General features: G+C 36.4%; 2 protein-coding genes across 3 annotated transcripts; both read left to right on the forward strand.

Annotated features, from left to right (window-relative positions):
* The first annotated feature begins 6,812 nt into the window (after nt 1-6,812).
* On the forward strand, nt 6,813-21,657 carry LOC106768969 (mitochondrial inner membrane protein OXA1-like). 2 transcript variants are annotated; one of them, XM_014654387.2, is made up of 10 exons: nt 6,813-6,935; nt 7,746-8,233; nt 8,858-8,948; nt 9,273-9,320; nt 10,006-10,064; nt 19,531-19,606; nt 19,709-19,840; nt 20,080-20,187; nt 20,571-20,625; nt 21,142-21,657. In XM_014654387.2, exons 2-10 carry the CDS (start codon nt 7,764-7,766, stop codon nt 21,390-21,392), a joined length of 1,290 nt encoding a protein of 429 aa, XP_014509873.1. In that variant the 5' UTR covers nt 6,813-6,935; nt 7,746-7,763; the 3' UTR covers nt 21,393-21,657. The 2 variants fall into 2 exon arrangements, with proteins under 2 accessions (XP_014509873.1, XP_014509876.1); XM_014654390.2 differs by having other exon boundaries at nt 6,930-7,041.
* Nucleotides 21,658-24,867: 3,210 nt separating this feature from the next.
* LOC106765897 (Werner Syndrome-like exonuclease) lies at nt 24,868-25,777 on the forward strand. The gene has a single exon (XM_014650667.2). It carries the CDS (start codon nt 24,941-24,943, stop codon nt 25,574-25,576), a length of 636 nt encoding a protein of 211 aa, XP_014506153.1. The 5' UTR covers nt 24,868-24,940; the 3' UTR covers nt 25,577-25,777.
* The last annotated feature ends 589 nt before the right edge of the window (nt 25,778-26,366 follow it).

Raw genomic sequence — 26,366 nt, forward strand, 5'->3', positions numbered from 1 at the left:
TATACACTTCTTGACAAATGTTTCACAATCATGTTCCATCGTTGGCCAATAATATCCCGCTCGTAGCGCTCGGGCTTTAAGAGTATGTTTGCCTGAATGCAAGCAACATATTCCATGGTGAAGCTCTCTCAAGACATAATCTGCTTCTTCTTCCGATAAACATTTCAACAGTGGCATAGTGTATTCTCGCCTGTACAAGTCGTCTCCTATACAAAGAAAAGGAGCAATGCGCTTAAAATTGATGATACTAACCTTTTCTCCTTGTTCTTGCTTTTTCATTAATTCTCGTATATTGTCGCCAATCGACTTTAGGTGCCACTGTATCAGTGGTGAAGATTTCAATCACGGGCTTGTCAAGCGCCATTTTGATAACTAAAGACAATTGTGTTCTTTCTTTTGAATGAGTCAACTTGGACAGGAGGTATACTCTGAAATTTTTTTCCCTAGGAACGTGGACGATGTTGACGTTGACAAAGTCTTTAAGCATATATCTAGCTTTATGGAAATAACGCAATAACTGATTGTCCTTGACTTGGAAAGTTCCTTTCATGTGGCCGACGACCAGCTGAGAATCCATTCGACATTCTAAATGAGCAATTTCTAGCTCCTTGGCTAGAGTTAAATTGGCGATTGGAGCTTTGTACTTTGCTTGATTGTTGCTGGTTTGAAAACAAAAAGTTAATGCCTACTAAATGACAATACTGGTCGGTCCTTCTAAGACAATACCTGCTCCTCCACCCATTTTATCTGAGGAGTTGTCTACATTAAGATACCATAATTGTACTGAGCTGTCAGACACAAATGTTAATTCAGTGGCAAAATTTGTCAAATGTTGGCATTTAACAGATCCTTGTGGTTCAAAGCTTAGACCGAACTCGGAGAGCTCGAGGGACCAGGAGATCATCCTCCCTGCTAAGTCAGGTTTCCTGAGAATTTTAGCAACTGGATGATTTGTGCGAACTACCACTTAATGGCTCTAGAAAAACGGTCGGAGGCGATGGGCCGCTGTGAGTAAGGCTAGAGCCACCTTTTCTATTTGGGAATACAGTTTTTGCGCTCCCTTTAAAGTTATGTTGACGAAATAAACTAGGTTAAATTTCGGAGCTTCTTGAATGAGAGTTGCACTCACGGTGCTATTTGATGCAGCTACGTACAATTGCACATCATATCCTGGCGCTGGTCGAGCCATAATTGACGGATTGGTGAGGATATCTTTAATTTTTCACATTGATCATCCCAGTGCTAGGTGATTCCTTTCTTCATGTTTTTAAGAATAGGTTTGATGTGCTCCGCTAACCTCGGGATAAAATGTGACAAAGCTATTAGTCGGCCAACCAAGCATTGTACCTCTTTTAAATTGATAGGGCTTCACATTTCAGGAGCACCCGACATTTATCTGGATTGACCTCAATTCCTCGAGAGGTTAGCATAAACCTAAGAACTTTCTGGATGGTACGCTGAAGGTGCATTTAGAAGATTTAATCGCATACCATATTGTTGTACCTATAAAAAGACTCGAGTTAAGTCATTTAAGTGTTGTTCCATAGATTGACTTCTGACTACCATGTCGTCAACGTATACCTCCATGCATTTTCCGATTTGGTGGTAGAAAATTTTATCCATAAGACGCTGATAGGTAGCACCTGTATTTTTTAGTCTGAACGACATTACCTCATAACAGTAATTCACCCCTTCGGTTATGAAAGTTGTCCTTTCTTGATCTGGTACATACATAGGGATCTGGTTATATCTTGAGTATGCGTCTAGAAAACTTAGCATTGTGTGTCCCGAAGCCCCATCCACCAGTTTGTTAATGCTTGGGAGGGGGTAAGAATCTTTGGGACATGTCTTGTTTAGATATGTGAAGTCGACACACATTCTCCATTGGTCGTTTGACTTTTTTACCATAACAACATTCGCCAACCATGTAGTATAGGTTACCTATCTGATGAATTTAGCTTTTAGTAGCTTGGTGACCTCCTATTGTATAACGTCTCGCTTCTCCTCACCAAATCTTCGCTTCTTTTGAGCAACTGGGCGTGCTTCTTTGAATATGGCCAATTTATGCGTCATGACGCTGGGGTGGATGCCAGGCATATCGGAGGCTACCCAAGCGAACAAATCGGCATTGGCTTTCAACATTTTTGTTAAATTCTGCTCATCATTTAGCTCCAACCTTCCTCCTATGGATGTTGTTTGCGATTTGTCTCTTCCCAGTTGATAACGGTTGAAAACACCATTATCTGTGATATAATTTTGATGCTAAATGCATCCTTTTTGACTTAGAAACTTGCTTGAAATCATGTTTTTCAATTAAGTTGTGTGAATAAGATAGTTGAGGTTGAACTTAAAGATCTTACATCTAAATCCCCTTGTTTTAGCGGGAAATGAGATAATATGGAAGCAAAGCTGAAGTGCCAAGGAGATGGAACTCAGAAAGACCCGAAAAAGCACCAGAAAGGAGGAACGCAGGACGCCTGGGCGCCCTTTTAGGAGCCCTCAGCACTAAAGCCTACCACACCATGCTTGGGCGCCCTTTTTGGGGTGTTGAGCACCATTTTTCTAAACGCACCATGCTTGCTTGTCCTCTGAGTGTAGCTAAGCGCCAGTTTTAGCATAGCAGCACGTTCGGGCGCCCTAAGTGGGGCGCTGAGTGCCAACGAGATGGGCCTGGGCTTTGTTTTCGTTTTGATTTCGCTCTATTTAAAGGACTCAGACGCCCTAAGTTTTGTACCTTTTGGCAGAGGAGGTGCAACAACACACTCTTCCACTCTCTAAAGGCGGATTTGGATGCGGGAGCTTCCATCTTCAACTTTTAGGATTTTTCTATCTAATTCTTCTCCATTGTACATCTAGTTTCACCATGACAATGGTGAACTAACTTCTACTTGTTGTTGGGGGATGATGTAACCTTGTAAACTCTCATGTATTTGAATTGATTCTTAATAATATATGCTTCTTTCATTAATTGTTAGGGTAATTCTTCTATGATCAATGCTTGCTTTGTTTAACTTATTCATAACATGATGTATGAATTGCATGAGTGTCGGGAGGTTCCTTACAATTCAGGTTCTTGTAAAATTATTCCCAAAAGTAGTATTTCTCAAGGATGGGGGTATGAGTCTTGGTCGTCTTAAGCTCTTAATCTTAATGCCGAATTAATTATTAGGGATGCAAGGGATTGTGACTTAGTAATTAAGGATAGACTTTCTTCGCCGAGGGGTCGAGTTTTAAGTAATTTAGAGAGTAATGTTGACACTAATCAAAGAAGGAGAATTCTTATATATATGAAAATAAACTTGGTGAAATCTAACCTCAACAACATATTCATCTCATAATACAAATATCATTCGTTCATCGCTGCTCTACTCTTCAATTGATCAAAACTGCATTCATATTTAATTTTTTGTATTTGCATTCTAAACCAATGATTTCATTCCTTTTAAGTCTTAATTAGTCGAGTTATCACACGATTGTCTAGTGCCGAGAGTCTCTTGGGAAACGATACCCTGTCATACCAGGATTGTTACTTGATACGATCCAATACACTTGTCGGTCACCCAACACCAGTATGAATAATCTGACATCTCCCTAGGGTTGGATACGATTGTCGACGTTTATTCTTGGATCAAGATCGTTCATGGCTGTTTTTGCCCCCTCATTCTTTCTTGGGGGCACAAAAGGTACGACTTTCAGGCCAACAACATAACATTGCCGAGCTATTCACTAATCCGCCCTTATCTTACAGATAGTTCCCTTATCAGATGGGAACTTCATAGCTAAGTGAGGGTGGATACTATGGCTCCAAATGCATTCAAGCAGGGTCGCCCAAATAGTGCATTGTAAGAAGTGTTTGACTCTACTAGTAAGAATCTTAATTTGAGCTCTCTCGCCTCTTTACCCGCTCTAAGTCCAGTTCTTAGGTCCAAATATCCTCGAGTATCCACTCTTTCTCCCATGAAGCCCACAATTTGTTCGTTGAATGAAGCTATTATGTCCTCGGATAGATCCATTTTTAAGAAGTTGGTCCAATATAGAATGTTGATCGAACTACCTTGATCAATCAATAGTTTACTAACATTGTACCGTGTTATCTCAGCAGTAACGACCATGGGATCATCTTGATCGGGGTCGGAAGCGTGAATGTCTGCATCGGTAAAGGTAATAGCTGGCATAGATCGAGGTTGTTGATCTATCATGTGAGCAATTTTCAAACTCCTCAAGTGTCTCTTACGGGTTGAAGATAATGCCCCTTCTCCGGCGAAGCCTCCAGTTATGGTATCAATTTGTCCACGGACCGATCTCTCCTGTTCAGGATCACGACTGCGACTTCGGGAGTGCCTCCTATGTTGATCGTCTTTCTGAGATAACCGCTAGGGTCTTCTACGTAACGCTCTTCCTCTAGGGGGGACTTCTTATTTTAGCCCCTCCTTCTTTAACGTATTTTTGGAGATAGACAGCCCGAACAAGCCTTTCTATCTCATCCTTCATTGTGGTGCATTCATTAGTGGAGTTACCATGGTTATGATGAAAATGACAAATTTTTCCTTCGTCGACATTTTTTGGCGAGGGCCTCTTTCGAACCGTAAGAAGTTCGGTGAGAAGGGCTTCATCGAGTACTTTTGCCCTGGGTGCGTTAAGGGCTGTGTAGTGATCATATTTGGGCATCCAAGCAAATTACTTTCAGGGAGGCCTGTCGCTTTTACTACTGTTATTAGAAGATCGCTTCACTTCTTTCTTGTTCCCGTTAGTAGGGAGCTCTTGTTGTTGCTTTTTCCTTGAGTTCCTCATGTCCTCAATATGAACAAACTCAGCAATCTTCTCCAGAAGTTCCTCCATAGATTTTGGTGGTCTGGCATACAGCTGTTCAACAAAATAACTTGGTCGTAAACATGACGACAAATTATTGATGATGAAAGTGTGGTTTACGTCTTTCGCTCGTTGTGTTACTTCGTTGTACCTTTGGATGAATGCCTTTAAGGTTTCCTCCTTCTCTTGTTTGGTATTTACCAATTATGTTGACGTCATCTCTTGTTTTCGATTGGATGTGTACTGTTTTCTAAAGAGAGTTTCTACTATGGCGAAACAGTCTACCGTGTTTGGGGGAAGGGTGTTATACAATTCTAGTGCTTCATCCCTTAGTGATAAGGAGAAGGCTCTGCATATGACTGGATCACTGTCCGTGTAGAACGCCATCGCATTAATGAAGATCCTGAGGTTATTATCGGGATCTGCCGAGCCATCATATTTTTCTAATGTCGGAGGAGGTTTCTCCGGCATAAGAGTTTGCATTATGGCCGCTGTAAACGATAGTAGATTGATAGGCTGAACGGTTGGGGGTGTAGGTCCCCTTCCTCCCCGACCATTAGGCTCGGTATGGACTGATCGCTCCCCATTACGATTGCCCTCATTATCCTCGTGTCTGTTTGAGGCAAATAGTTCAGGTGCAGGTTGTTGTGCCCTTAATGTCGCAATTTCTTTTGCTTGTTTTCGCTGCATCTCTTCTTGTTCTTGTATGATCCTCGCCTGTGCCTGTATCTGGGCTAGCATCTATATGATCAAGTCTCTGGTATTCTGCTCTTCCATGTTTCTTGTGGTCACCATTGGGTATCTTCAAGTCTCCGAGCCCCACAGTGGGCGCCAAAATGTTTCGGTAAGGATATGTAGGATCGAGAGACTAACCTCCTTAACATGTCTTCCTTGCTTCCGGACGCTTGAGTCACTTGAACCACTTGCCTTCCTTTAGTTCGTTCTGCTCGGACTTCGTCTGACCGCTCGGCTGCCTCCAACTTGACCGTTCTGTTGCCTTAAATTTTGGACAGAGGGGGATGTACTTGCAAAAACCACTGCGACGCTTAAGTTAGGCGTGTGTTGAAGAGCTTTTGCTCACAAGTGAATGTTAGTGAATGATTATCACTATTCAGTGTTCGAGACTATGAGTTGAACATACCTAACTGTTAGCCCTGATCATATATTTATAAGTCATCCCATGGATCCTAAACTGATTCAGGCCCAAGAAAATAAAAATAGACTTACCTCTAGATTCGGTTAATTGCGGATAAACAACTTATCAATATCTTTACTCATATTTAATCATCCTATTATTCTTTGTTAAATTACTGGCCCAATTACTTATTGGCCCATTAACGCATTAATCCTACCATGAGACTTTAATATAAGTCACATAATTTCTGACCCAATTAAAGCCCAATATAAGATCAGCTAGTTTCTTTAACCCCTCTGCTTAGATATCATATTATATATATATATATATATATATATATATATATATATATATATATATCTTTGTTATGCAACCATGCTAACTATATATATTTGAATCATTAGGTAGATAATTAAACAAATTCAATTTAAATAAAAAAATATTATTGGAAGTGAAATATTCGTCTTAGAATTTTCTCAATCTTTAGAAAGTATATTTAATACTTTTGGAGATCAAAATATATTTGAAATAATTTTTACAAATTGATATTAATTATAAAAATAATAATTAAAATATACTACCGTGGCAAAAATAATTTCTGATCCTGGAGTATATATGATTAGAATTATGGACTTTATTATAACTATTTTAATTTGAATATACTACCACCATTATAAAACAATTTTCATATACATAGTCAATAATTACTAGTTGAAAAAATTATATAACAACACTTTGAAATTAACAAAAATTATTATGCATAATAATTTATAACCGAATAACAGCTTAATAATAGCGTATATAAATGAAATCCTAAATATATTCAACATTTTAATGTGGTTTTATTTTTATTTTTATAAATCTGAAGTTCCTTTGGATGTAAAAGCATTTTGACTAGTTGGACAAACAAAACAGAGTTCAGAGGTTTTCGTTTTTTTTTTCTCTTTTTTAGTCTATGCAGCAAAAGCATCAATAACTCACCAGTCGCCAGGTCTGTTGGTTCCTCGTTTGTGTTGTCTGGTTTTTGTTACTACGTTGTCGTCTGTCTTATAGAGTTTGTGCTTTGTTTCTTCGTCCACGAATCAGATCCCTGAAAAGTGTGTACTTTTATTTTTCTTGTTGCTGCATTCTTATGTGTTGTTTCTGTTGATCTAGGTTTTATGGGTTTAGCTCATTTCTCTTTTCTGATTTTACATGTGATGAAGTTGATGGGGACCTATTCATTTTATAGCTCCTTGTTCGGTTATGTAGAGTACTGTAAAATAGATGTAAAAAACGGGGTTTTAGGTTTTAGGCAATTCTTGTTCAGTGCACTACCCAATTGTTAAAAAAACACCATGCACACTAATTTGCACTTGTTTCTTGAAGGAGTATGACGTCTTTGGAAGTATTTTAATAAATAAAAGTTATGATTTGCGAAGATATGTGGGGCTTGTATGGATATAAGTTACAAGTGCTTTTTGAGAGATTCTCGATCAGAAATGTAGAACTTTTTTCCAGTAGAGAGGCTGTCAAAAGTCTATCCAGCTTCGTATCCAAACATGATTATAGTCTTAAACAAAGTGTCCAATTGAAATAGTGTTCATCGACCACACCGACCTAGGAAATTTTAGTTATGCTTGTTGATTATGAATCAAGTTTAAGGGTACAAAATACGAAAATAGTGACAATAGGACATTCTAGCTTTCTCTTGGTATCAGAATTGTAAACCAACCAAACTTCTCAGAAATGCTGTTTCTTGACATGGAATAATATTCGTTGATTGCACTTGTAATTTTGGTTACTTATTGTTGCTTGATAGAAATTTCAAAGAATACAAATGGCCCACAGGCGTTGCCTCTTGATAAGAGGGAACCTTTTGAATCAAAAGTGCCACCCGTCTTTCAGTTATGTTCTCCACAGTGATGAAGGGAAACACGAAAGCACTGGCGAAAGGTCATCTTCAGCAGGGATTAGTAATTTTTTCCAAAGAAGGATGTTTGGGAACTCAGTGGATGGATCAATGTGGTGTTTTGCCTATTCTGAACATAGAATGTCTTCAAACAGATTCCTTTCTCCGAGCTCTGGGTGTAATTTATATCGACATATGTCAACAGCTAATCAGGGTTCCGATAAGATTGAAATGATGACTGACATAGCAGATGTTCTAAAAAACAATACGATGGAAGCTGTGAATTCTCAGGCTCCTATTCTTAAAGAAGTTGCAATTGCCTCTGCTGATTCTGTTTTACCTGTGAAGGCCTTGCAGTACATTATAGATGCCATGCATTCCTGCACTGGATTGAACTGGTAAGTTTATACTTATTTACCTCTATAGTTTCAGTAAGAGATATGATGTTAATTCTCATTTCTAAAATCTGCTTTAATTCTGAGGAATTTCCACAATATTACAGAATGCCATGGATGTCAAGTTGTCCTTGGTGGATAGTTTGCTTTTATGAGATTGTAGGTTTTGATTTTAACTATCAACTTTTGTGGTTTCTCAGTTACTAAGTTTGATTTACCATGCATAATAAATAAGTACTCAAGCAATTGATTTGCCCCAAATATTAAGTTTTAAAATTCTCCATATGCCTAAAGAGTGCTCTTTTATGAGAGAACAGTTACTTTATGGTGTAGTTTTTTCTTCCATAATAAGTACATGGTATGCATATACGTATAGGTTGTTCCTTAATCTTAAAATACTGAATTCCATTTTAAATGGAAATACTTTTCTTTCGTAACATTTCAAAGCTTATTGATAATTAAGGGGTTTAGGGATTATGCTAGCAAGGTTGCTCTTGGATTGGTACCATGCAGGATTCATGTTCTGGGCCTAATTCTGGTGATCTGTGTCTTCACATTTCAACAAAGATAGGTGGCACATGGTACAAATCCAAGAAAGCTCATCACTGTATTACTTGATTGTTTCAGGTGGGCAGCCATAGTTCTAACAACTCTCTTGATTCGAAGTGCAACGGTTCCACTCTTAATAAATCAACTTAAGGCCACTTCTAAGCTTACAGTATGTTTGTGGCTTGTAGCTTCATCACCTTTTCTTGCCAAATTAATGTATTTGCAATTGCAATCATTTTTTTTTGTGTTCCTTTTGCCTTTCTTTCACATATATTTTGGTTGGAGGGGATAAATGTTAAACATTCGGATGGAACTGTTTTTTCTCTATCCCCTCTCCTCTCTTTGACTTAAGATATTCTTAGCACAAGTTAGTTAATTAGTTCTCAGCTGTACTCTCCCTATCTCTCTTGCCCCTTTACCTGTGAAGGTCCTCAAGCTTGTAGTTATCAATAAATTATAACTTTTTCTATATTCTATTTCATGTGTGTTGCAGCTGATGAGGCCTCACATGGAAAAAATAAAGGAAGAGATGGAAGATAAGGTAATACAGATATACATCTTCCAGTCAACTGTTTTTTCCTGTTAAGACAGTTTTAAATAATGGAATAGTGGATATATGATGTGCAATTGGTAATAGTGGCAGAGTCAGATTCTGCTAGACATTGTTGATATGGTTACCAAGTCACCTCTTAATAATGGAGAAAAAAATAATGATAGAAATTACAACCATGTATTTTCACAAAATTGGATATCAAATGGAATTTTTTCTATGGAGTAATAGCCAAATTGACTAATTTATCAAGGCAGAAAATATAATTAAGCCTAAAATTTCCTTACATATGTTGTATGCATGGTTCTGTTGCCCCTAAGTACCATATTCTTGAAAGATATTTTATAATTGTGGTTTCATCAAGATTGTGACATGATTTGTGCTACATAAACTAATGCCTAAACTTAAGTTCCATTTTTATTTTCTAGTGTGGTATTATCTTCTGTTCTGCATAAATATATAGGTGACTTAATCATTCAATTATTATACACTACTTGTATTTGTACAAAACAATGACTTTGGTTGCTGGATGTGAATTCCTTGTGCCTTTTGAGAGATTGTTGGTATTTTCCCAATTTATTGAAATTTGAAGTTTTGGATTTTCTTAAATGTATGTTATAGATTGTTCTACCAGAAACCACATTTTCTATAATCACATCGTTGATTCATCTTTCAGGCTATGGATCCCATTGCTGTTGCTGAATGTCAGAAAAAAATGAAGAGGCTATTTAAGGAGTAAGTTGTTTTTCAATTTTCTTGGCCTTTTCAGGCTTTAGCTTGTACTAGTCATGTTTGATCCTCCTATTGATGTAATTACTTTGTTTGGTGATATGATGTATTAGAGGAGAAATCTTTTATTTGACTTGTGATAGACTTAAGTGAAATCAGTAAAATTGCCCTTTGTTAACTAATATGGAGTAGTATAATGGCCCTTTTCTTATTAAATGGAATTTTTTTTTTATATCATGCCACTTTAGATAGGTATATGTTAGGAGTAATAAAAAGGGGATGGCATTGCACAAGAGTTGGAAAGTAGTTAGATGTTAATAACCAACTTATATAATTGCTTAAAGGTTGTCAGGGACTACAACACTATTGTTAGACTGTAGGAAAGAGAGAGACATTGTGTTGAAACTGTGTTTTGGAGACAACACATGTTCCTAATAATACATATATGATACGAGAGTAAATATAGATGTTCCTATTAATACATATATAATCAAGATATTATTGATTATTTAAGATTTTCTCCTTGTTACTGTAACTGTAATATTCTCTCGCATGCTGAAGTATATAAATCATATATTTCTCACTTGTTGCAAATATAATCATCCTTGGTCCTCTTAAGGACTTGGTGAATATGTCAATAAAATGTTCACTAAAGTTGACAAATGTTGATGATAGGATATAGGGTGCCAGTTAGGATGGAAGAGTTATTTGGCAGTTAGTTAGTTAGTTAGCGGGAAGGGGAAGAGAAACTTTCTAAATAGGGAGTGGGTTCTGTACAGGGGGGATTATTGAGTGAATTCTTTGTAAATCTGGACTTTGGCTAGAAGAGGGAGGTTATGCTCTCAAACCATTCTTTGTAAATTGCCAATTCTTCTCAGAAATAAGAGAATTTTGTCTTTCATCTCTATTTTCTGCTGTTTGTGAGTGTTCTTGGTTAGGTTTTATACTTAGAAACCTAACAGTTGTGGTGATGTCTCCAACCCTAGTTTTTCTCTTACAATCAACCTTAATATGTTTGGTTCTCTCATGAAAGATAGGATTAAAGGCAATGTGTAATGTTGCTTGCTTGTCATATATAAGGTGCATTTGAGAACTTCTATCAAATTTAAGCTCCTTTAGAAGTTGTTTTAGTCATGAGTTCACAAATGAATAATGTCATTGTGCTAATATTATCGTTTTGAACTTGATCTTTGTTTGATATATTATCATTATCTTTTATCTCTAGTTAGTTTGTTATTATTTCTTATTTGTATTTTGAGTTTAGCCCATATTTCTTCTATTATAAATAGAGGATCCTATGTGTATATTCAAAATAAGGGGAATTAATCCCATACATAGTTTTTCACTATATTCAACATGGTATCAGAGCCTAAGGTCCTTTTGAGGAATTTTTTTTTGTTGCCTCTGCCACTGCACTTGTTGCTGCCGGTGTCAGCGCCATCTACCGTTGTCGGCGATGCCATTATCTACTGGCATTGTCTAGCGCTATCACTACCGAAGTTCTAGTTTCGGCCGATGATCATACGGTTTTGATCATCTCGGCCATATGACCACTGTGTCATAACGCCTTCATTAGAGCTCCTACGCGCTTTCAGTGCTTTTGAAATTGTAGATTTACTCCCTTTTTTTTGTCATGTGTGGTGGCACATCTTGTTTCCTCTTAAGCAGTGATTTAGAGCATCGAAGTCACTCTTTTTCCTCTTTCAGGTTCATCGTGCATGGTCGCACATTTCGTCTCCTCTCAGGCAGCTATTTAGAGTATCGAGGTTGCTCTTTTTCCTTTTTTTAGGTACCTTGATTGGTGAATCTTGGATTTTTAAGGTTTCTCCTGGTCATCAATGGCTTCTTCCGTTGCTGTCTGTTCTGACCTCCCTCATGTCATCATTGCGTTTTATGAAATAGTGAAAGAGATGAGGGGAAATCTCCCTTGTGTTAAATACACAAATAAGGTTCTCTATTTATAATAGAGGAAATATAGGCTAAGCCCAAAATACAAATAAGAAATATAAACAAACTAAATAAGAAATATAAACTGACTAACTAAAGATAAGAGATAAATATAAACTAAATATAATATTTCTAACACTCCCCCTCAAGCTAGAGCATACAGATTGTATGGACCAAGCTTGGAATAAATAAACTCAATTTGAAATATATGATCTGTCTTCAAGAGTGTGTGGCAAACTGATAGGATATAGGGTGGTATGGTACAATGGGTATGGGGTCTAGGATAGAAGTTAAGAACTAAGAGCTGGAAAGGTTGTGAAAGTTTGTTAGGGGAAGAGAGAGTATAAATAAACTCTCTGTAATTCCGTAGAAGGGGGGAATCATTTTCTTACTATTTTGTAAACAGGTCTTGGACCTTGTTGAGGGGAATTAGGCCTCCGCTAAGGCTAAGAGGGGGATTAGGCCTCCATTAGCNCTACNTGTGTACCTTCTTTCAGTATCAATACAGAAACCATTGTTTTACAGTGTTATTTCTTGTTCGTTAATTCAAGAGTGTTGGTTCTAGTTAGGTTTCCNATCNAGGAACCTAACAAAGTGGTCCGACCTGCCGGATTGAAGCAGGGTAAAAGATCAAACATCTGCCGTTTTCAAGAAGCTGTCGAATCGAAGTGGGTGTGTGCCGATTCAAGAAGCTGCCGAATCTAAAAGCTGCCATTTCGCAGTGAGGGGTGAAAGATCAAGAAGTAATCAAGAAAATTGTTCAAGAAACTGCGGGATCCCAAATTGGGTGCGAGAACGAGTTATGGAGGGAACCACGATGGGAAGATTGGAGGTTCTGGAGAGGTTGATGGACGGGATGAAAGCGGAATTCGCAGCAGTGCGTCGGGACTTGAAAAAAATTATGAGGATTGTGGAGGTGCGGGGAAACAACAACGAAGAAAAATCAAGCGAAAGTCAAACCTTCGTAAATGACGACCAGCGACGCCGCGATGAGGATATGGGAGTGAGCGTGTATGGCGACAGTCCAGAGGAGCAGAATGAATGGTGGAAAAGGGTAGAACTTCCCACTTTCGAAGGGTTCGATTCGATCCGATTGGGTGGGTCTCGAAGGCAGAGAAGTGCTTTGAGTTGCAAGGTGTGGCAGAAGAGGAAAGGGTGCACCTGGCGTCATTCAGTATGGTGGGGAGCGCTTGGTACTGGTTCAAAGTGTGGAAGGAAAAAGCAAAGAATCGATCATGGGATGGTTTGAANGGAGCCCTCGTGATAAGGTTTGGAACCCAGGTTGAGCGGAAGTNGTTTTGGGAACGAACGTATGGTGAGGGGTCACGGTCCGAGGCCGATCGCGATAACCAAGGCCGATCGAGAGTGATTGAGCGGGCGGAACAGGAGAGGACTGCTGGACCGAACGGGAGAGGATCGTTTGAGCCGAACGTGACAAAACTGCCAGAACCGACGACCAACCTTGCAATCGGCGAGGGGAAGATCGAAGGAAGGGAGGTGGTGATTCTCNTCGATAGTGGGGTCAACCATAAGTTTGAGAGTCGACGGGTAGCAGAGGAGATGGAACTTCCGGTGACCGACACGGCGCCATATGCGGTGAGTCTCGGGAACGGATGTCGGAGGGTGTCAAGAGGGCGTTGGGAGGGGGTACCCATCAACATGGGGGAAGCTACGGTGGTGGCCGATCTTTACGTCTTTGAGCTAGGAGGAGGAGATGTNGTCCTGGGTATTGCATGGTTGGCAAGGTTAGGAAAAAGGGTGATCAATTGGAAGGGGAGATCTACGAAGTATGTCGTGGAGGGCGAGAAGGTCAATATAAGGGGAGACACAGCTTCAGCTAGACAACTGGGGAAATCAAAGGCATTGTTGAAAATGGCAGGTGTTGGGTCATGGGTACTTGTTTGGGATTGGGGCATAGTGGAGTAGGAGGAAGGCAGTGAGTAGAGGGGAGATTTGACAGCGAAACAGGGAGTGGAATTATGGTTTGTATTGCAGACCCACTGCCTTGGGTTCCGGGAGAGAGAAAATTTGCTTCCATGTGAGAAAGTGGAATTATGGCAGACCCATTACCTTGGGTTCCAGAAAAGAGAAAATTTGCCACAAAGCATCATTACAGAACAAAAGTTTTGGAGTTGGAAGAAGAGAAAAAAAAAAATTATTAACTAATGGATTTTCTTTGGATGAAAACAAAATGACGAAGAGAAGCCAAGCGATCCAGTTTTTGTTCCAACCTTGAGGACAAGGTTGTTTTGCAGCGGTGAGTAATGATAGGATATAGGGTGGTATGGTACAATGGGTATGGGGTCTAGGATAGAAGTTAAGAACTAAGAGCTGGAAAGGTTGTGAAAGTTTGTGAAAGTTTGTTAGGGGAAGAGAGAGTATAAATAAACTCTCTGTAATTTCGTAGAAGGGGGGAATCATTTTCTTACTATTTTGTAAACAGGTCTTGGACCTTGTTGAGGGGGATTAGGCCTCCGCTAAGGCCAAGAGGGGGATTAGGCCTCCATTAGCNCTACATGTGTACCTTCTTTCAGTATCAATACAGAAACCATTGTTTTACAGTGTTATTTCTTGTTCGTTAATTCAAGAGTGTTGGTTCTAGTTAGGTTTCCAATCCAGGAACCTAACACAAACAGATGCACAATCACATGTCGACGAACAACTAACAACACCATGAAACTTCAAATAGCACCATGAAACTTCAAGTGGGATGACTTTGACAAAGGAGAACAATGACAAACTCCAGGGACTGGATTGCCATCAAGTAAGGATGGGGCTTGCATCAAAACTACAGGGATTGCCATCACTGACAGACGGGGCCTGTAGTGGCTAAAAGCGACAAAACTACAGGGAATGCCATCACTCACTGATGGGGCTTGTAGTGGCTAAAAGCAACAAAACTACAGGGAATGCCATCACTGACTGATGGGGCCAGTAGTGGCTAAAAGCAACAAAACTACAGGGAATGCCATCACTGACTGATGGGGCCTGTAGTGGCTAAAAGCGACAAAACTGCAAGGACTGCCATCATTGACTAGTGGAGTCTGAAAGCCTAAAACCTGGTTCATACTCCCCCTCACGATGAACGACGGAAATGACGGTGCGCCGATGACAGACCGTGAAAGTGGAAGATCATAATGAGCTCTTATTCATCAAAGCACCCAAAAACAAATCTGACAGATTTGACAAAGGGTTGGTGAAATTGTTTCAACCCATAATTTTAGTGTTGAAATTTCTTGGTGTTAACCACTAACTGTCCTTGAAGACCTTTCAGAAAAGATAAGATAGCGGAAGCAATAGAGGTAGGACTGACAATAGATTGTAACAGCAGTGACTGATTGCAGCGGCGACACAAGCAGCGGATGTCAAGAAGGTCCAATCGGTGCAGCACGAGAAAAGGGAATTAGAACCCATTTGTGGAGGCATACACCGGAACGCAGATACGAGAGAAAGATTCCGCAATGCGAAAGTGTGCGGCGAGAAGACGAAGATGCTGAAGACAATGACAGTGGCAGCAATGGCTACTTTGGAGGGTCATACTGGAGAGAGGAAGCTTTGGCGAGAAGACCGGCAGCGGCGCGGTGTGATTCCGACACCGGGACAGCGGCGCGTGAACAGTACGCGTCCGAGATCTGTCGGAGAAAGACAGGTCGTGGAGGCGCGTTGAGCGGAGACAGAGACGGCGACCACCGGGGTTAGGTCGCGCTTAAAGAGACGATCCAGATCCGCTGTTCATCGGAGAAAAGTGAGACGGTGGCCGGCGGCGGACGATGGCCGGAGGCGGACAAATTTGGCGCTCGTGGCGGCGTGTGAATGGGAGGTAGCCATCGGAACCGGTGTGGTTGGCCGTAGCTCGAAGAGGCGGTCCAGATCCGTTGGTCACCGGTCGGAATTGCGAGTAGCGGCGATGCACAGCGGAGGCAGTGGCCTTTCTTGGCTGCAGCAGATTGACATAGGTTGAAAGACTTTTATTAGGGGCTGCAAGCGGCCATGGCGGCCGGCCGCCGGCAGACAGCGAAGGCAACAACTAAAGAATCAGAGAACCATGCTCTGATACCATATGAAATAGTGAAAGAGATGAGGAGAAATCTCCCTTGTGTTAAATACACACATAGGGTTCTCTATTTATAATAGAGGAAATATGGGCTAAGCCCAAAATACAAATAAGAAATATAAACAAACTAAATAAGAAATATAAACTAACTAAAGATAAGAGATAAATATAAACTAAATATAATATTTCTAACACGTTTGACCCATCCATATATGCTTTTCTCCCATGACAATTTTCATATACATAATCAAACATCCCTTTGTGTCATTTCAATTCAAACTATTGTTCAACACTCTTTAGACACCCAAACCATCCATGGAGTGATTGCTTGGGCCTAATAGAGACCTATGTTGACGATACACCGTATTAGATGACTCCTTCTCAGCAACAAAATAAAGAGTTGTTGCATGTAGACGTCTTCATCAAGATCACCATGTAGAAATGCATTTTTAGCATCAAAGAGAAGTTATATAAATGATGCTTTGGCAATGGGAGAGAAGTGTCAATATAATATTGACCACAAGCTTGTGTCTCCTTTGGCAACCAACCAAGATTTATAGAAATCAATGTTACCATTAAGTTCTATTTTAAGAATTGATTTGTCAACTGGAAGAGGAATTAACTGCCATGTACCATTACTTTGAGGGGCCATATGTGTCATCAATAATTGTTTGTTGTCACTCTGTTGTGATAATACCTTACCAGGAGACTTAGGAATGAGAGTAGAAGATAACAAGGACAAAAAAATAGGGTAAATAGTTAGTTCAATATGTAACAAGTATTGACATATTATGTTTTTAGTACATAAGAAAAAAACTACAATCTTAATACAACTTCAATTTTATTAGTTTTTGTTTGAACTCTGTGAGTGGTTAATATAATTAAGCTCATGTTTGGTTTTTAATAATTATCAAGGAACCAGTAAGGATTTTAAACTTACAAAGCAAAAAAGGAAAGGATAAAGGACTCCTTTCAAGGTTAATTGTATACTAATGTTATATTTTTCCTTTGATAAATACACGTCATAATTAGTAAAGACCAAAGACATATGTTCAATTACTTAATCATTAATGGACTTCAAACAAAATTAACGGAATTAAGGTTTTTGTACTAAGACTATAAATTTTTTATTATACTATAAACGAAATATATTGATACTTATTACACTGAATTGACTATTTAGCCAAACAAATACTGTATGGTGGAAAGCCAATGATAGTTAAGGTTTGCATTGTGGGGGTAAGGGTTACCGTTAGAACATGTACCTTTTCAAATAACTATATCCCAATCATTTTCAGAGGAAAAGAAATCTGGTAAGAGAGGTAGTTTGGAAGGATCAAACATGACCTCCATTATATTATGTGTAGAGCTGTTAAAATGGATTAAAACTTGCGAGTCAATCCGGCCTACCACATGTTCGAGCCGGATTCGGTTAAAAAAAAATTACAAATTTCAGCATGGGCCAAAAATGAATCCGGTTTAGTAAGAAACTGATTCACCAACTCACCCATAAATTCTAAATATTAAATTATACTAAAAAAAAAACCCTAAATATTCTCCTATCTCTAAATGTATTTGAATTGTATTATATTTTTTTGATTTTGGATTGTATTTAGAATTTAACATCATTTTGGATTATATTTGGATTAAACTTTTTTTTTATTTTTCAATTAGAAAAAGGTTGTAATTTGTTTTGGTATTGAAAAAAAAATTGTAATTAAATGAGCCAACCTGTAGTGGGCCAGGACGAATTGGATCGGGTGGTCCATTTTAATAGCTTTAATTGTGCGTGGAATATAGGTACCCATAGTGGAATTTCAGTAAGCTGTAAACAACGTTGATATATTTGAAGGTGTTGGAGAATCATTGAGTTATGGCAAAGTTATCTGGTGGTGCTGAAGGAGTATTAAGTGGGAAAGTGACTATGTGTTGTCATTAGAAGTAACGTGTGTGAGATGATCAAAGTATACCTATTAAGATCATGAGGGAAACATTGATATACTCTTCCACAAATGATATTCCACGAAGACACATTTTAATGATCAAAGGAGAAAGTTTTGGATGAAGTGAGATGGGATTTGTAGCCCAACCCACTTAGCCATAACCCAATTTCAGAAGCCCAAGTGAAATAGTTACACTTATCCATCTTCTTAGTGCTAATTATATGTTAGAAAAGATGTGGCAAGACATTTTTTTTTCTTAAATTTGGAAAAAAGTAAATAATATAATAACCGAAGGAGAGGGTGAGAAGTCGTGTGTGAAGGTACATGAATGGGTGGTTTGTGTTGGCTTTTGGATGGTTAGATAGACCAGTGTGGCATGATCCCAAAGAGAAGCTACTTATACATCTAGGATCCGACTTCTATCATTGATGCTCTAATAGCAAATTAACCATTATGGCAAGGAAAAGTGTTATTCAGAGGGAGAAGAAGAGACAAAAATTGGAACAGAAATATCATTTGATTCGTCGATTCTCAAAAAAGAAATAAGCAAAGTTCTGTCGTTAAGTGATAAATGGGAAATTCATGGAAAAACTACCGTGGAATAATGCACCTATACCTTTATTTTCTTCCACAATTGGGATTAACTAATTAAGGAATGTCAAATATGAAAATCAACGCTTCGATTCGTAAAATTTGTGAAAAATGTCAATTGGTTTTTATGGGGGAGTTATAGTATATATAGATAGATAGATATCTATTCTAGATATTCTAAAAAAAAAAAGAATCATTGGCGCCAAGCGTGAGGAAATGCAAGACATTCGCCAGAGAAAATGGTAGTTGTTGGAACTTAGCTGGAAAACCTGTTGGAAGTGGTGCTGGAACAATTACGGAAACCGGGAGAAAGTTTTGACAGAAAAAATCCTATGGTGATAGCGGATCTACTGGGCCAACATGGTTATAAAAAAGACTTTAAATGGTAAGTTAAACCATAGGAAATAGAGACACTTTGAAATGAAACCGTGTTTATGAGATGTTTTATTTATATTGAGAAAAACAAATAATATAAATAGTAAAGGAGATTTGATATCTCTTACTAATAATAGGGATATGATAGGGAATGAATAAAAATGTTCTGAATAATACATTTGTAATCTAGATATTCTTGATTATATAGGGTTTGTTTCTTATTTCTATAATTATAACAACTAAAAATAGAAGGAGTGGATAATGAGTATATTCTCTTCAGGTTACACTCACACGGGTATCATAAAATCCTTGTTACATAGTTTGGTCAGTCTTCTCTCTTCTCTTCCATCCAATTGAATCTATGAATGTTTTATCTAAAGCTACATGCAAATAAATTAAATATTTAAATTTCTTCTATTGCTTAGCTGTGTAACCATTGTATATATGTTAAAAGACTAGTCATTGCATGTCTCACGAAGCACAGTGTTTTAGATACTAATTTAAACTTCTTGGATCTTTTCTTTCACTAGCTGTTAATTTCCTCACTTGTTTGATAATCTAGACATGGTGCAAGTCCATTTACTCCATTGAAGGGGCTCCTTATTCAAGGTCCTGTCTTTATTAGTTTCTTCCTTGCGGTAAGCTGGCTTTTAATTTTATATTTTCTCTAACTTTAGGAGTCTGAGGAACCTATCTATTGTTTCAATTCATTATAATTTTTTTTTTTTGTTTAACAATAGATAAGAAACATGGCTGAAAAGATGCCATCATTCAAGGATGGCGGAGCCTACTGGTTTGTTGATCTTACCACTCCAGATGCATTGTACATTTTGCCAGTTCTGACTGCATTGACATTCTTAATAACAGTAGAGGTGACCATTATCTTTTCAGAACCTTTCATTTCAGTTCACTTTGTACACTGACAGTCTGAGTTTCTTACCTGAATGTTTGTGCAACCTCAGTTTTATGTTATGAATTTATCCTGCCAAAGAACTAAAAAGAATGAGCTGCTTATAATACCTGAAAGCCTAGTCTCATTGAAGAGGAATGAGTGGTGTTATCTGTTAGTTTTTTACCCAATTTATATTCATTGATTTCACATTATTTCCAGTGCAATATGCAAGAAGGCATGGAAGGAAATCCAGCTGCTGGCACCATGAAAAAAGTCTCAAGGGTTCTTGCTGTCCTTACAGTTCCTTTCACCATGGGATTTCCGAAGGTAAGATTTTCCTTATCATGTTTGGCAACAAACAAGTTCTCATTGCTTTCCATCTTGTCAGCATTTCAAATAATTTATTTATAAACTTAGAATGATACGAGTGTCTAATAGTTCTAGTAAAGTTTGTTGTCATTGAGTCTCTTTCGTTTTTGATTTCTGCAATGGTTGGGAACCCTAGAGGAACAAAAGAGTGATACGGAGTGTTGAATGTTGTTTTCGGGTCGGGTTGGGTCTTGCTTGTTGTTTAGCCAACTACTTGGTGTTAGGGAGGAATTGTTTTGGAATCGGTTTGGTTTCCTAGAGTTTAGATTTTGTTGATTTACATGTACTTTGGTTTCTCATTCTATGCAGTTTTAACTTTTTGTAGTTTTACAACTGTGCAGGCTATATTTTGTTACTGGATTACATCAAATTTGTTTTCACTTGGATATGGACTCGGTAAGGCATTTCATTTTTAAGTTTTTCATATGCAATATTACTGTCTTTTTTCACCATTTTCCATTTCAATAAGCAGAAAATGGATTTTTTTTCAGAGTACATACCATTTGGTGCAGCAATTATTTGATTCCTACACGAGATTAATAATGGTATTTGCCTAGGATGATGGGTAGTGCACTAAGCAGTTTGGTATATAATATTATCATACAAGTGTATGATGATCCATAACACCAAAATCAATATGCATTCCGTGTTTTTGTTGGTTTGCATTGAGAATGCATTGCCTTCATTATTCAGTCTGCATCTAAGTCATTCGTCTCTCTGTAAAATATCTTCTTGCTAATTTCTATATTATATTTCTTATATATAAAACATTTGTTTCTCTCTGTCTAAGTTTCTTGTTGTGTCAAAAGTCTTGGTTTCCATTTTTAACTTAATGCTACAAAACATAAGTCTTTATCTTTTAATACCCATAAACTCCTTTGATTTATCTTTTTTATTTTTAATCTTTTCTAGTTCTTAAAGCTCCTGGTGTAAAAAAAGCTTTGGGCATCCCCATAATACCTGAAGCAGCAGCTACCAGTGGTGCACAATCTCCCTCTTCTATATTTCCTGCCCTGAAACAAGCTACAGCAGCAAGAATTGCACCAAAGTCATTGCCTGTTGAACCATCAAAACATACAAACACAAAGGCATCTTCTGATGTCAATCAGAGACTAAATCGTTTAGAGAAACAAGTGAAAAGAAGAAAGAAAAACAAGAAATGAGGAAGGTTGAATTGTTTTTTAGTTATACCAACCTAATATATGATAGATGTACTGAAATTTTGGCTGTTGTTTTTGTCAGAGAATCTGTTTAGATTTAGAATAAAAATTTTGGGAATTATTTCTGATTTGAATTCCAAGGACTTGCTGCCAATAATTAGCATGATTTGTTGCCCTGTATTCAGTTTCTGATTCTCAGGGAGTGTTATTCCCTTTCTAGTCTATTCAAATGTGACTATTCAATAGGAAATAATGAGTATTTTCTTGCTGTAATTTGAGTTGGTATCATGCTCCATAATGAATTCCAAAGCTGCCATGCAACGTTTTTTTTTCTTCCTTTTGCAGATTTTTGTATGAGATTTATGAGGAGAAACTCTTTTAAGAATACTTATAGAATAGAAAAATAAGAAAAAAAAAAGTCAGTTAAACGTAATTTATATACAAGCTTATTAGTTTTTAATAGTTATATTTAATTTTTTTTATCACAAACTAATTTTAATTTATAAAAGTATTTATTTTTGTCTTATGCTTATTAAGATATTCACTGCTATTGGGACCCTTGTCAAAGTTAATTGGTATATCAAATCATTTCTAGAATATATATTTGATAATTTTTAATTTTTTTATTTATTTTTATTATATAGAATTATGTTTTTGATTACTTTTAATTATTTTTGTTTTCTAAATTATCAATGTAATTTCATCACCACATTTTTATGACATTTAATGTATTATAATATAATAATTTTATTATAATAATTTTATTATAATATTTTTTTTATTAGCATACAACATAAGTTTTAGATATACGTTATAAATATAGATATAAGTTAAATGATGAAAGATTTATGGTTAAATTCAAATTATTATTAGTTTAATACTTTTATTTTACATAATTTCATTCAAGATGTATTATAATTTTTAATAATAAAATCTCATTAGAATTTATAGAGAGGAAATAAAAACACATTTAAAATATTTTTAAACTTTATTTTTTGTTTTGTTTTTATAATTTTTTAAAACTATTTTTTAACTTTATCGATTTTGTTTATAATTTTTTTCATTACCTATATTAATTTGTTTGTAGTAAAAAGGAGTATCACATATTAAGATTTCAAGCACCAACTTCTCAAATACACGCATTACTCATGGAGATAAGCATAATATAAAAATAGTTTAATGTTTCGGTAGGTCCTTTTCTTATTTAGAATCTCAAATAGGTCTCTTATTTATTCGGTGTCTTAATTGGATCTTTCTTTTTGAAAATTTGAAATAAATAGATGTTTATCGTCAAATTGGACAAATGCGTTTAAGAGACCCTTACGTAACATGCTGACAGTATTTTCGCCTAAGTTAAACCTTTTCGCCTAGGCGAGATATGCAAAAAACTGAAACACAAATTTTGCTGATATATTCGTTTTGACTATCTTGAATGAATGAAGGTGTGTTATATTCAGTCTACTGTTTGGCTCTCTTGGTAATTATTTTAGGGTCGAATTTCGTCAAAGTATACTGTGTTGTGTAATCCATGAAAATGAGCTACCTTACCTCAATACCGACAATGATGTTAATGGTATATCAAAATGTAGGAATCCTAATAAGAAGGGATCATATTCCTGTGGAAGCAAAACCACTTTTATTTCTGTGATAAAGTACTAGTGTTTTATTTATTCATACCTCGCGCCCTATAATTTAAGGAAAGAAAGCACTGTGTTGAAAAGAAAGTGGTTATGAATCAGTCCTTTCTTTTTTGTGTTTTAACAAAGGGTCGCGTGGTCTTGCTTAAGCTAAAAATTATCGCTTAAGCTAGACTCAAGAGGCAACAATTTTAAAAGGATTCGCCCAAGCGATCCAAGTTTTACCTAAGTGAAAAAGCTGCAGCATAGTTCGAGACGAAAAAAGAAATCTTGAAGTAATTCTTATTTTGATTAATTATTTTAGTCGAAAAAGTCTTGGTAATTAAAAAATGAAGTCAAAATTTCTTAGTCGATTATATCATTAACTATTTCTTTCTTTTATATGTAGGTTACGAGAAAAATCTCATGAGTCCAATTATTTATGTCGCTTCAAAGTTTTACATAAGTGAAAATGTTCCAACGGACACCCTAAGTTTTAGCCTAAATCTCGTTGAGACAACTTAGTTTTAGCTTAAACAAAAATGTTCCAATGCATATCTCGTCCACGTGAGAAAGTTTAGTTTAAACAAAAATACTGTTAGCATCCTACATAAGAGCTTCTTAAATAACGTTTGTCCAATTTGATGTTTAATTTTTAAAAAATAAAGACCCAATTAATCCACCAAATAAATAAAATCCTATTTGAGATTTAAAAAATAAAAACCTACGGTAAACATTAAACGTATACAAATTTAATACTCCTTCCGAATGAGTATGGAGATAAAATAAACTTTTACTTTTAAAAGTAAAAATAAAATAATGAAAAGCACACCCACCTCTTCCCATTCCATTGCTAAAAGTAAACAAACACTTAAATTTTTTTTTTCTCCACCTTAGAGGAAAAGTTTCATAGGCTTATAGCTATCGCACGCGTGACAATTTGTCCCCGACCTTGTTCTTATCCAACTTTACCTTTACAGATTATGTACTATGTAATTATTCACTGCTTTTCCCCTCAAATAATGCGCCTTCAATACTCAGTTAACCCATAATGAATACCATTTTTTCTACAAAAGATTTTTTAATAACATTAGTCAGTTCATTCCTCCCATTGATGGTCATCAAATATGAACTGAAGTAATTGAATAAGCAAACACTTTCCAATTTATGATGGGTATTTAAAAAGAAGTTTTCACCAGGGAAAATAAAACCTTAATCTGTCAATTTAAAAAATTGATATTATTTTTAATTCAAAATCTTAAAATAAAAAATAATATTTAATATTTAATATACAAAGCAACTAAACTTTATTTCCTGAAATAAATTGTTCACTTTAGCAGAGTCACAATCATCTTTTTTATCTCCTTGGAGGAGAAGCTGCTTCATCTTATAGGCTCCTAGCACTGTGAGCAGCCAAAGATGGTCCACATATTCTTAGGAAAATGATATTTTAAAACCATTTTTTATACCATTTTAACACTACATACATGTTAAAATGTGATTAGACGATTTCAAATTAAAAAAGTTTAGGTAGGAATATATTTGGAAGAGAAAAACCAAAGTTTGTTTTTTCAATTTAAAATCGTCCAACCACATTTTGACACGTGTGCAGTGTCAAAATTATGTCAAAAAATAATGTTAAAATATCATTTTCTATATTCTTAACCATCATTTCTTCTTCACAGTTATTGATAAATAGATAATAATACTTTAATAATATTTTTTTATAATATTTTAACATATATATAATGTATGATTGGTTTAATAATCATATGATTTAAAATATTATAGAAAAATATTGTAAGTATGATTATCCATTGATCAATATATATACCTTTCCTAACTCTTGAAACGTTCATCACCATCAACAAAAAAACCCTGCAAGTTCCCTATAGACATTCCTCAACTCGAATCATCCCTCAACCTACACCAGCAATGGGAACCTGCATCGAGAAACAGCATAATAAAAAAAGATCAGTATCCCTCTATAAAGTCACCATTCACAGGCGTGTCATCAAAACCATGGTCACCTCATGTCCCAAAGTGGTTTCTTCATGGATCAAATGCCATCTTCAAACGCCACGCAACTTCCAGAAGAAGGTGGTTGGCCTTGACATTGAATGGCGTCCAAGTTTCAGAAGGGGGGTTCAGAACCCTGTTGCCATCTTACAACTTTGCATCAAACACTGTTGCCTCATCTACCAACTCTACCAAGCTTCTTCCATCCCAAGGACCCTCTACAAAGCCCTTTGCAACCCCAACATAATGTTCACTGGGGTGAAGATATCTGCTGATGCAAAACGGCTGAAGGAAGATTATGGGCTAGAGGTTGCACATTGTACTGATGTTGCTGCAATGGCAGCTGAGGAGTTTGATCACAAGGACTTCAAAAGAGCAGGACTGAAGACTTTAGTTGAGAAACTCATTGGAGAGGAAATTCAGAAGCCAAAGAATGTTACATTGAGTAATTGGGAACTCAAGTATCTCTCTTGTGGGCAAGTGCAGTATGCTTGTGTTGATGCATATTACTCCTATAAGCTAGGGAAGTTTTTGATTTTTGACAAGTGCTAATCATAGTTTGGGAATATTCGTAGTGATTGCATGTGTGTGTCATCATATGATTATTGCAATCTATGAGTTTGGTTGATATGAGTGTGTGCAGTTGTTATTAATATTGTAATTGGTATTTGATGTGATTCAAGTACTTGGAAACTATATCTTGAGTTGTACATGCTTGGTGATTAATTATAGCATTTGTTTTTTTGAGTTTAATATGAGATAATAAGAATAACAAGTGAAAAAAGAAAGAATCATATCAATTGTTTGTTATATATATAGTAGACAAATAATGGGATCCTAGTTTTTCTTATGAGCAATTCTTAAATGTTTTTTAATAACATTGAAAGGATCTCATCATTCATAAGCAACTATAACATTGCTTTTTAATAAGTATGTCTTCAATTGTGTACTTTACATAGCACATCTTTTGTCCTTATAATATTAAACTCGTAAGATAAATTAGGTTATAACAAGTGCCCGTCTAATATGTTAAAAAAATCTCAAGTTATACACATTCATATTTTTTTTTCTAAAACTGAGTCTGTTATTTATTGATAATTGAAGAACTTTAAATAGTTGTGACACTTACAATATTATGGAAATAAAAATAAAAACCAAACATCAAATATCAACTATCTTAAAAATAAAATCTCCTTAATCTATTATAAAATAATATTGTACCTAGATAAAAAGAAGATCATAACTACATATACCTATTTCATCTCTATCAAAATCAAACTAAATATTACTAGACCCAAAACTAATAAAATAAGATTTAAACAAAATTATTAATAAAATCCTA

This window comes from Vigna radiata, chromosome 7, assembly GCF_000741045.1.
Source record: "Vigna radiata var. radiata cultivar VC1973A chromosome 7, Vradiata_ver6, whole genome shotgun sequence".
NCBI lineage: Eukaryota > Viridiplantae > Streptophyta > Magnoliopsida > Fabales > Fabaceae > Vigna > Vigna radiata.